General features: G+C 41.0%; 1 protein-coding gene across 5 annotated transcripts in view; it reads left to right on the forward strand.

Annotated features, from left to right (window-relative positions):
- lcmt2 (leucine carboxyl methyltransferase 2) overlaps positions 1–12,084 on the forward strand; it is a 46,842-nt gene that overhangs the window by 17,444 nt on the left and 17,314 nt on the right. For 4 of the 5 annotated variants that reach the window (XM_085985744.1, XM_085985747.1, XM_085985746.1 and 1 more), the window contains 7 exons: positions 3,731–3,812; positions 4,456–4,645; positions 5,136–5,292; positions 6,043–6,232; positions 7,817–7,924; positions 8,422–8,509; positions 10,214–10,474. In XM_085985744.1, coding sequence (XP_085841870.1) covers positions 3,731–3,812; positions 4,456–4,645; positions 5,136–5,292; positions 6,043–6,232; positions 7,817–7,924; positions 8,422–8,509; positions 10,214–10,474 — 1,076 coding nt within the window. The remainder of the gene's footprint in view (positions 1–3,730; positions 3,813–4,455; positions 4,646–5,135; positions 5,293–6,042; positions 6,233–7,816; positions 7,925–8,421; positions 8,510–10,213; positions 10,475–12,084) is intronic. The other variant, XM_085985749.1, reaches the window with a different exon arrangement.

Below are 12,084 nucleotides of genomic sequence, written 5' to 3' on the forward strand. Positions count from 1 at the left end.
TGGACTCCTGCTATCTTGAGAGTGACCCAAATGGTTCGGTGATCCTCCATTGTGATCACATTATGTAGTTTCAAACAACTCAGTTCCCTGCTTTCGGAGTCGTTATCACTCTTTTGTTCGTCTGAACTATTCTCCGTCATCTTATGTACCCTCTTGTACTTTTCTTTGGTAGGTTTCTTATTGCTGGTTTTCTTTCCCGACCTGCAGACTCGTGCTATGTGTCCTACTTTTCCACACTGTCTACACGCTTTGTCTTTGGACCAGCAATCATTCTGGTCGTGTGTTGTTCTGCCGCAGCGATAGCACTTCTCTGTTCTATATGACATTTCGTTTGTGCCATATTCTTGCGGTCTCTGTTGTATCTCTGCAGCGGCCCGTGCTGCTGCTTCATATGATACCGCAATGCTGAAAGCCTTTTCCAGCGTAAGGTCCTTTTCAGATAAAAGCCGTTTCTGGGTTCCTTCACTTTGAAGCCCACACACAAACTTGTCCCTTAAGGTATCTGCCAGTCCCGCTCCAAACTGGCAGTGTTTCGATAGTTTGCGCAGTCCTGTTAAATAATCAGCATTGCTTTCATCCTTATGCTGGTTCCGTTTGTGAAACTTGAATCTTTCTGCTATCAGCAGCAGTGTGGGGTTTAAATATTCCTGTAGTATCGTTACTATGTCTTCAAAACTCTTTTCCATTGGCTTCGTTGGGGTTACTAGATTTCGTAATAAACCATACGTCTTTGCACCCATTAAATTTAACAATACCGATGCTTTCTTGTCATCTGACACCTCATTTGCCTTGCAGTATAGCTCTATTCGTTCGACATATGTAGCCCAATCTTCGATTTCATTGTCAAACGCGGTGATACTGACACTCTTCGGCATTTTGGGTGTGGTTTAAAATGGCGTCTCCCGTGCTTTCCTTCCTCCCCCACTGCTGCCAACGCCGCTCCTGGCGGTTCTCGTGGCAATGGCGGCACCCTGTAGGTTTCGCGCGCTTCTCCTGCGCTGCTGCCAACGCCGCTCTCGGCGGTCCTCGTGGCAATGGCGGCGCCTCGCGGGTTTCTGCGCGTCTCTCTCTCCCTCTCTTCGCTGCTCAGCCCCTGAACACCGGCTGTGCCCTGTACGCTCTGCCCTCTCTCTCTCTCTCCCGTCGACGCTGCTCGGCCCTTTGCTGTGCCGCTCGGTCGGGCTCTAGCCCGCCGCTGTCCGGGAAGGGTCTGCGCACTACCTGTTGCCAGCCCGTTTTGCTGGAAGACCTCGACTGGAAAGCCAAGCCTGGCTCTCGACAGCCTCGAGACTCTGCTGGATGACTGGGCGGTTGCCCGTGGTCGACGCCCGAGTCTCTGGCCTTGACCTCCAATCCACTGATCTCCAGGAACGAATCCCCGGGAGGTGATGCAGAGTTGCAGGTAGGTTCGAACTTGCCTTGTCGCCAATGTTGTGTCTGTGTATAATAAGACACAGACTGCAGGAGAACGGTACAACAGGTGTTTACTCAACGTGGCTCACACTGGAACTGATCTGTACAGATTACTACTCGGTGTTATATACAGGTGTGGTCACTGCCGGTACTGGAGTATACATGAGCTGTAAAAGATAGTTCCCCCCTTAAAGGTATATACATTACACATATGGGATCTTGGGCTTCATAAATAGAGGTATTGAGTGCAAAAGTAGAGGCTGAACCTTTACAAAGCGCTGGTTAGGCCACAACTGGAGTATTGCGTCCAGTTCTGATCACCACACTTTAGGAAGGTGGTGAAGGCCCTTGAGAGGGTGCAGAGGAGATTTACCAGAACGGTTCCGGGGATGGGGGTTCTTAGCTACAAGGACAGGTTGGGGAAGCTGGATTTGTTTTCTTTAGAGCAAAGGAGGTTGAGCGGTGATTTGATAGAGGTGTACAAGATTATGATGGGTTTGGATAGGCTAGACAGGGAAAGGCTGTTCCCACTAGTTGTTGGTACAAGGACTAGGGGACACAGATTTAAGGTTTTGGGCAAGAGATACAGGGGGGGATGTGAGGAAAAACCTTTTTACGCAGTGAGTGGTGATGACCTGGAATTCGCTGCCGACGGAAGTGGTGACACTCGATGTTTTCAAGGGGCGACTGGATAGGCACATGAGGGAAATAAACTTGCAGGGCTACGGGGATTGAGCGGGGGAATGGGACTGACTGGATTGCCCTACAGAGAGCCGGCACGGACTCGATGGGCCGAATGCCCTCCTTCTGTGCCATTATGACTCTATGACTATGACCTCACTCTTACCTGCGTTGAAATCCATCTGCCACAGTTTCGCCTGCTCGTTTAATCTATTACTGCTTCTTTGTAATATTATGCTACCGTCTACACTACTTACTATACCACCTATTTTTGTGTCATCGGCAAACTTGGATATATGGCGCTCTATTGTGCTTTCTAAGTCATTACTATATATAGTGAACAGTTGAGGCCCCAGCACAGATCCTTGTGGGACACCAATAGTCACTTCCTTCCAATTCGAGCACATACCCATTATCCCTACTTTCCGTCTAACCGAGCCAATTATTTGCCTTCAATTCCATGAGCTTTGGGTAATGGGACCCTTGACGGAGAAAATGGCAGAGGAGCTAATCTTTGAATTAGCCAACTGCATCCACAATCTGCAAGCCGTGACGCAACTGCAGTACATCAATAAGTCAATGAAAGAGCACCCACGGACAGTCTAAAACATACACCAGGGTACAAGTTCCTGCCTTAATGTGAAGGACGGGCAAAGGAGCTCCGACAATAGCCAACCAATGATGAATAACTCAAATACTCAATCCTGCCAGAGAACTCTGTATGAAAGGTTTATGCTGATGTATATTGTGATTGTTTTGAAAAGTAGCCAGCAGGTTTTCTTTTTCGGAATAGTATATTTAGAAATAAACCACAATAAACAAAGCTCATGGTAATTGGATTTCTTATTTTTTTGCCCATTGTGATAATCAGAAGCCTTTGATAACCATCGTCTTCTGACATCAGCAGAAATATGTTAAGATATTGCTGGGATAATTAGAAGAAAGAAAATTAAATTTGTAGACAAAGTAATAAGATGGATCCTTTCCTTTTACTGCTTTTGGTCATTACAGAAGTCTTGAGCTACTTTTAAACTGTCGTTCATTCAGATTAAATTCTGGGTGACAACTGTCAGTCAGCTCCCTGTGCTTCCACTACTAAATCCAGATCTTGTAACCTGGCGGCAGAATCATAGGCCCACAAAAACTCAGTCTTTGACATTCTTGTCAGAGTAAGGGAGCCAGCTGATGGAAGCCAATCTCGTAATCGAGTCTAAATGAGCACCAGCATAAAAATGGCTTCAGAACTGTAGTAAGTTGTGTGTGAAGTTATTCAGAACACTGCTTTTGTCTGTTAATAACCAAGACATCCATTGCATGCATTACAATGTCATGCAGATTTGTGTGCGTTGTGAACTAAAATGAGAAATGTTTTATGCACTTTGGTCAATAAGTTATGGTTATATATTTACCAGTTTAGGGAATTTGAGCTTGATTGTAAGCTAAGGATTCCATCCCAAGCCTTGAAATTGATGTCCATGTGTGATAGAAACAGCAGGCTGCCCAGCTCCTTCAAAACTTATAATCAGAGCAGTTTAACCACTAAATTGTACTTTAATAGAGATGTTGTATATTGGAATAGGCTGAGATGTTGCACTAAAACAATAGGAATCTAATTTTACTTTTTTTCCCTCTGAAGTGGTTATTACGTGAGAGCAAAGGCAGTGGATTATAGTCTACGTTGCTTCTTACAACAGACAGCGAGTTACTCTCAGAGACAGGTGAGTATATTGGGGATTTTGCCTAGTTCTGTTTCAAATGCATTTTCTCCATGAAAATAGCTTATTAAAGCTTTATTAAACATATTTAGCTTCCCATCTCTATGCCCCCCCACACACATTGCATTTTTTGACTAAGAAGGAAAGCAGGTGACCTTTGATCCCTGTCCTTTGCTCATGCCATTATTTGACTCTCCTCACGCTGTGCAAGATGATTGGGTGTAATTTTCCTGTGAAGAATCAACTAGTCTGCTCGGTAGCTCAGTCAGACAGACCAGCCGAGATTGGAAACTGTGTGAAGGAACTACAAACATAAATCTGCATCTTGGTACAGTACTCAGTGCTTTGTCACCTTAGAAAAGAAAGTCTGCCTGTACACACAGTGTTTTTTCACTGACTGAGTCTAAATTGAGTTTCAAGAAGCAGTATTCTAAATATTCTATAATCTTATCTGGGCATATTCTCAGGTATGTATAACTAGAACACATTTATGCTGTTAAAGCATACAACTGTGCAACTGAATTGTGAGTAATTGTATACTTATATCAGGATCATACTTGATCTGAACATTTGTGTTCTGACAGTCACTGAGAATAGTACATTAGAGCTTAATACTGGAGCTTGGTATGTATTCCTATTTCTACAGATCCTCTCACTTGGAGCTGGGTTTGATTCCTTGTACTTTCGGCTAAAGGCAAGTGGGGAGCTGAAAAATGTGATTATATATGAGGTGGATTTTCCAGATGTCGTTCAGCGCAAAGCCACTCTGATTAAAAACAAGCAGGAACTCGTGGAGCTCATAGGCTGCATTGATGAAATGAGACCAGCTCAAATGGGTACGATTGTTTTTCAAGTACCTGTTTCATTGAAAATGCTTGCTGACTTTGGCGAGGCTTTTGACAGTGATACAATGGGCAAATGATATCAGGCATTCTTGCTCAATAGGATTATAGTTTGCATAATACAATCATTTGGCTTTGTTTATTTGAAAAGGAAGGGCTAGTCAGTGGGCTTGTTTCATATTGCCAAATTTATAGGCAAAGGTTGCAGAAAATGTTTAAACATATATTAGAAATAACATTAAAAATATAGATGTCTGTGTGTACCATGAAAGTTCAGTTTTATTTCTTTTATATGTTCTATAATGGCTACTGACTTGTACAGTAGTGCAAACAAAACTATCAACTGTAAAAATAGAACGATTATACACAAATTGCAATACATTACAAAAAGTACTCCTTTTTCTTAATACATTTGTTTAAATATCTAATTCTGGTTTGACAGTCCCTTTTTATTAGTGGTGATATTTCATTGTTGGAGTTGCAGGTCGTCTGTGTCTTAGTGGTACGGATTACAAGTTGCTTGGCGTTGACCTGACTAAAATAAGGGAGTTAGATAATGTACTGCTGGAGACTGGCCTAAACCCTGCTTGCCCAACCCTACTGCTATCAGAAGTTGTACTGACGTATATGAAAAATGAAAGGTAACTACAATGGATTTGTAGGCTTAACTGATGTACTGTTAATGTACCTATTTTCAAGGAAACAAGCAGCAAGGTTGATTTAGAGAAAGCTCGCTGTGGGAATAGGTAGAATTCATTCTAAAATGTGGTTACTAATGGGTAACCAAGGAACAGCTTTGACAATCCATGAGATGCTCACAGGCTGCCACTTCCACTCAATTGACTGAAGGTGATGATGTGGATTCTAGGGAGAAGAAACCGTTCTAAGACATTTAAAAATGATGTCCTGTTCACAGACGCAAGGATTAATCCTTTGAAGATATTATTGTATCTAATGCCCTGCAGATGTTACTGTTTAAAGTGAGTGTTGGAAGTTACAGTTACAAGCTGGTGTCCATTGCCACCAACTCAAAGATCTTTAAGCATCATGGGAGGTGCATAGTAAAGACCATGTACTATTCTGTGAGGGAGGGAAAATTGCAATGCCTATCATGCCACATTGCTCAGACACCTCTAGTAACAACCTATGAGGAGTCATTGGCAAAGGCCTATGGACAGGTCCCTGACTATCCCCTCAGCGCTGTATTCCTAATAATTCAGAATCCTAGCTCAGAGAGGCATCAGTTAATTGTGAAGGGAATGGCAAACCTTCCTGATACTTCTTTTTTTGTTTGAAGTTGGGTTATTTTCAGAGTTACCATGAGATTGGTGTTTTAAGCAATGAGTCTAAGTTTTCTGATCGATTTCTGACAAAGTTAAACTATTGTCTAGTTCTTCAGCAGTAATCCATTGGGCAGCGGACCGATTTTCGTCAGCTGTGTTTGTTGTCTATGAACAGATACATCCAGATGACCCCTTTGGTCAGGTCATGCAACGACATTTCACGCAGTTGAACTCCACTCTGCATGCACTTGTTCAGTTTCCTGGAAAGGAAGCTCAGCGGAAACGTTTTTTAAATGAGGTCAGTTGAGCATCGCGGATATTCTATCTATTACAATTATGATGGTGTAAGTTCCCCACACAGCAAATTTGTTACAGTGTGAATCTTTTAGCTTCTTTAATTCACTTCCCATCAGCTCCTGTGTAGGTTTTTTCGCCTATAACAACTCTACTACTAGAAGGAGAGGTATCTACGGTGGTGTTCACTTGTCCAATTATTTGTGTCAAGCAGCCTGCTATATGTAGAAAACAACACAGTTTGCTACAGAAGCTAGTTTCCATAGGGATTCTGTTGACAATGTCTCATTAAAATATATATTAACATAATTACTTTTTAAAGTAGGTAAAAGATGTTAAAATACAAATATTCAAAATCAAGTTTGAATCATCAAACAGATGGTTTAATAGTTGGTGAGCAATTCTGTGATGATATTCCAAATGTGAAGATAATTTAAAGAATACCTGCCGTGTATTTTATAATTTGGCATTGATGGTACATTTTGTCAGATATAGAAGCACATGGCTTACGTAACCATTTATCCTCACATTAAATTCTAAAGTAAGTATCTTGAACTTGATAAATCTGTAAGGATCTTAATGTCATTTTTATGAACCTTGACTACTAATATTTTTTTTAATGTATTAACGCTTTATGCTCATCAAAGTAAAAGATGTTAATTCTGAGGGAGAAACACCTTCAAGCTTTGTTATTTAGTGTCAGCATCGAACACTTTCTAGTCAGCTGTAGCACAGGCCAATTACAAAAAAAAATGCGTGGATGAAATATCAGTGTCGCTTAGTTCTAACCTTCGAGCAGGGGAGTGGGACTAATTGGATAGCTCTACCAACAAGCTGGCACAGGCATGATGGGCCGAATAGCCTCCTATTGTGCTGCATCATTGTATATGATTCTAAAAGGTTACTTTGCTGCTGCAACCTGGGATTGAACCAAGTGCCTTTAGATCTTCGTTATAATGCTCTCCCAGCTGAACTATCATAGCTGCTTTGGTGTATGGTGTGTGAATAGATCCTCCATGTGACAAGCTGCCAATCTCCGATGTTTCCTCAGATGGAGGCGGCATAAATGGGAGGGAAAGATGTTTCAGCCACTATGTGCAACTGTCTTACAGTACATAAGTCTGGGAGCAAATTGCTCCCAGCACAGATGCAAAAATCATAGGGAGAGGGGGACAAAGCATTTATTATCTGAAAATAAATACTTTGCTTATTTCTGAAGTAGTCACTCCAGTTATTGTACTAGCAGCATTTAGCTAAGATGAATGTTTTTATGGACCAACTTTATTTTTTTTCTATTGATAGTTTTTTTTTAGTGGGCTCATTGAATCCTGTAAGGTATCTGGAGACTACAAGTGGAATACAGAATGAGCTTCAGTAAACTTTCAACTTGCTGATAACTAGCTCAGTTTGCTTTTTTCACATCATAACATTCTACGATCCTTTGCCATGTTAAATGTTTTCCCTTTGTTCAATGCAATGAGTTTTAAAGTCTTATCTTCAGAATTTATGACTGGACTAACATACAGAATCAATTTGTTGTCCAAGTGACAAATGTATTTGTCTGTAATTGCTTACATGCCTCTTTTAGGGCTGGGAGGAATGTCATTGTATTGACATGAACGAGTTTTATGTTGGATTTATTCCAGAACAGGAGAAGCAAAGGATAGAAATGTTGGAACCTTTTGATGAGTATGAGGTAAATGTAATTTGTTACAATTAAATGTGTTTAACTGTTTGAGTAGTGGAACAGCCCTTCAACTTTCAAAATATATTTGTTCTGTCCCATAAGTTCTAGGAAAAATATTCCAAAATAAAACTTGAGAAAGGTATAGAATGCATAAACCAGTTTTGAGAGCAACATTTCTTCCTGACTTTAAAAAAAATGTTGACTTAACAGAAAGTACTTTTTAACCTATTATGAGCAAATTGGGCAGATAAGGCCATGCTATTAAAGAAGTCCTGTTCAAAATCCACTTTAATCTGCCCTAATTTCAAATCAATTACAGGTACTTATCAATTAACATGCTAAAGTGAATTGATTTGTTGTTGTAAGTACCCTACTGAATGCTAACTATTAATAATTAAAGCAAATATTTTCTCATTTCAAAGAATGCTTTAACTTAAATTCATTTGAGAAATGTTTCTTACCTCTCTTTCTCCCCCCACCCCCATATTTATTTATTTTTAATCAAGGAATGGCATCTGAAGTGTTCTCACTATTTAATTCTGAGTGCATCTAAAGGAGACCTGAAAATGTGTCGGTTGCTCCCTCCTCCTCCAGGTAAGGTCAGCAAAAGTAAACTGAACTAGGTTACTGGATTTTGGGAATCTAATTCTTTTTTAATATTCTGTCGGTCAATAATACTTAGATTCGCCAAAGTGTTCTGGAGACAGAGAACTACTAAATCAGTCGTTTAGAATATTCGCAAGCACAGAACGTGGAAGTGACTGAAAATTTGCCCGGTCACTCCTAAATCGCATTGGCCCATAAGTCAAACCTCAAGCTATTTTAATATACTGGTTTTGAGATTTATGCTGTAGAAAACCACTACATCGGCAGGAAAGTTGGAGTATTTGCTATTAAGTTCGGTTGGCAACAAACTAGAAAAGACTTGAGAGCTTACAAATGTGCTCTTTGCTGCTTGGCCATTTTAAATACATGCAGCTGTCAATCATACAAAAACTGCCAGGTCGTAAGGAGCAGTCAAGGAACTTCCTCTATTTGGCTGTGGATATGATCATTGATACATCTCCCTCCTCAAAATAATATAAACTTTTAAATAGGAGCATTTCATCAGCAACAACAACAGGTTCTGGAGTAACAGTTCATACAAAGTCACTGACATTAAAATTGTTGTGTGGCTTTGGCGTTACTCTTACCACTCCTTGTTATTAGGCTGGGGGAGGGGGGGGGGATTGCTTTAGTAGTCATCATATTCATGGGAGCCTTTTCTGTCAGAGATTCCAGTTGCTATTCTGGCTCACTTAGTTGTTTACTGGCCACAGTCTTTTCTGCTCTGTTGTGGATGTGGTTTATTTATTGTGGACTGCCTGGTTAGCTCCACTTGTGTTCTAGAGTGTGTAATCAGACACTCGTGTCTCACCACAAATGATGGTTCTGTTTTCTGTATTGTCTCTGGTTCCTCCGAAACTCCTTTTTCCACCTTCAGTTATTACCCTATAGGATCAGACATCCACTTGCTGTTGCACTTGTGCTGGCATTTCCTTTTCCCATTGACTGAATTCTGACAACTTATCGTCCTTTAAGTTTGTGAAGCTCTTTGCTACCTTTATTGTTGAACCGGGACTGATTGGCTTTTCTGAATTATAGCTTCTCTTGTACATCACTTACCAGCTCCATTTTCAGAAATCGACTTGCTGTAAGGAGAGGTTATATATTTTATATGTATATATATATATCAAAATAGTGTGTCATTAAACATGATCTGTCACAGCGACCATAGCTAATCTACCACCAGCGCCAATACTAAAGGAACCCAGTGTTCCAAGTTACAAGCCTGCCAAGATTGAAGGTAGCAACAAATTAATGGGTTAGGTATAGATATTGACAAGAAATGAACACCACAAATGCAGCACCGTCAGTAACATCAATTGCCATGCCATCTTTTGCGCCAGATTCTACAGAAAGAAAATCCACATCTAATGAAAAATACTGTATTTGTTTTAGAACTTACAACTCTATGTTCAGCGAATGTTTTTTTCCTTCAGTTTTCACATTAAATGCATGTATTTGGTCTGCTGTGTGCATGTGCGAATAAACCTGTGCCATTCTGTTCAAGTATGCGCATGCCCAGGGGTACAGAATCAATTTCAAAATTGCTAAAAAATTCTAATTGGTGAGTGGCAGTATAACTTGTAAATGTGCCGATCTCACCACTATGTGCAGTAGAAATGTTATCTTTTGTGAACACTGGTAAAGCACTCTGCTTTTTTTCCCCCATCTAAATACATATTTTCTCTACAGACTTCCATATCAACAAATTAGATATTCTTGATCCACTGTGGATCTCCGTATTTCTGTGTGAGACAGAGACAGAGAATCCTCATCTGAGGAGGTTTGCCCATTGTTCGGCTCTTATTGCCCCGCACATAGTTGTTATCAGTGGAGGATTTGGCAACAGAGTTGGCCAGCATGGACGCCTCAGGGATATATCACTGATGGTTAAAAATGGACCAGTTTGGAAATGCAGCTCTGTTAGAGATGAGGGATCAATCCATTTATTGAGTAAGTTTAAAAATAGTGGTGGTAATATTCATCACCACTACAGGTGTAAAAATGTAATTAACTTTTGAATTTCTGCTGCCCTGGATAATGTGGCATATGCTGTATTGCCACAATGAAAGCTTAAGCTGCTTGAAGCAATAACGCCTGTCCTCTCCCTCCCTCCCACCCACCAAGGGTTGGTTGGTACATTATCAGAGAAGCAGTAAGAAGCATCACCGATCTGTATTTTGTCTACTTGTTGCCCTTTTCTTCTGAAGGTGGTAATTAATGTTTGGGGTACAGCTTCACAGATGCTGACAGCACCAGTGGTACCTTGTCCTCCATGTGTGAGCTTAGACAATGAGTGTCAGCAGCTAATTAACTATGGGATGCATTACAGCTGAGCTTGATCATGTTCTAGTCTAATTGGACAGTGATCAGGAGAAGAAACCGTCACTGAGCTTTTTTCACCAGTGTGTATTCAATTTTTAGGATGCCAAGTACCAATTCAGTATCGCAATGGAAATAAGCTGATTTTAAAAAACATATATTCCATAATTTATAGTATAAATTTGGAAAAGTAGCAATTTCTCAAAGCCCCATTTGTTACATGGTTGTTAGCTCAGCTTAGTATTGGAGCGCCAGTTTCAAATGCAAGTAGAGTAACTGTGTTTATTACATAATTTTATTACATAAACGCTTCCTTTTAAAAGGTTGCACTATTCAAAGTCTCCAAAATGTAAACTGACATGATGTTTATTGGAGCTCCAGCTTATGGTGCATGTCTGAATCTTTACTCTGTTAAATTTGTAATCTCAGTGCATTGATTCAAGAGGATGGCAAGTGAAAGCCAGGAGTCTCTCCCAAAGGAAGACAAACTCAAATGGGAAGATCCCACTGTCATGACTTTTGGCATATGATCAGGAGTGAGAGCAGGCTGCCTATCCCATTGTTTCAGTCACAGACATTGGCCGAGAAATTCGCCTTGGGCGGTGGCGCAAAACGGGCGGTATCGGATCGGCCGCCCATTATACGCAGCGCCTGATTAATGGAACTGAATATCAGGTGCTGTGTATAACAAACGGCCGATCCGATACCGCCTGTCTCGCACCACCGCCCGAGGCGAATTTCTAGGCCATTGTATGGCAGGCATGGGTGATAAGGATTGGTGGGGGGGTGGCAGAACCAGAGCAAGCATGCCCTCAAAAGGTACATGTTGGTGAATTTTTTTTTTTATCACTATTTTTATACTAAGGTTTCTGATGCTCATATATGAATGTGTGTATGTATGTATTTTGCTTTTAAATCCTTTTATTTTGGCTTCCCCCTATGGGTCGGCAAGTTTATCCAGTGAATAACTGAGCCATATGGACCAGGTAGGTCCCGGGTTCAGTCCCTAATCTCTGCTCAGTTACTTGATTTCAGTGGGGCAGTGATAGGGGTGCTACAGTTGGCATCAGGATGCCATTCCTGATTGCTATCCATTGACCCCTGCTGGAATCACGTGTGTGGATGTTGGTCGAGAACTCGATTGGGTTTGGCTGTGATGCCCCCTGCTGTTGAATAGGCTGACAACACTGTTGAAACATAAATAACAGCCATTTGGACAATGAGCCATACCCAACCAAGCA

The sequence above is a fragment of the Somniosus microcephalus genome, chromosome 4, assembly GCF_052327205.1.
Source record: "Somniosus microcephalus isolate GS21.2 chromosome 4, FLI_Smic_1.0, whole genome shotgun sequence".
NCBI classification, from domain to species: domain Eukaryota; kingdom Metazoa; phylum Chordata; class Chondrichthyes; order Squaliformes; family Somniosidae; genus Somniosus; species Somniosus microcephalus.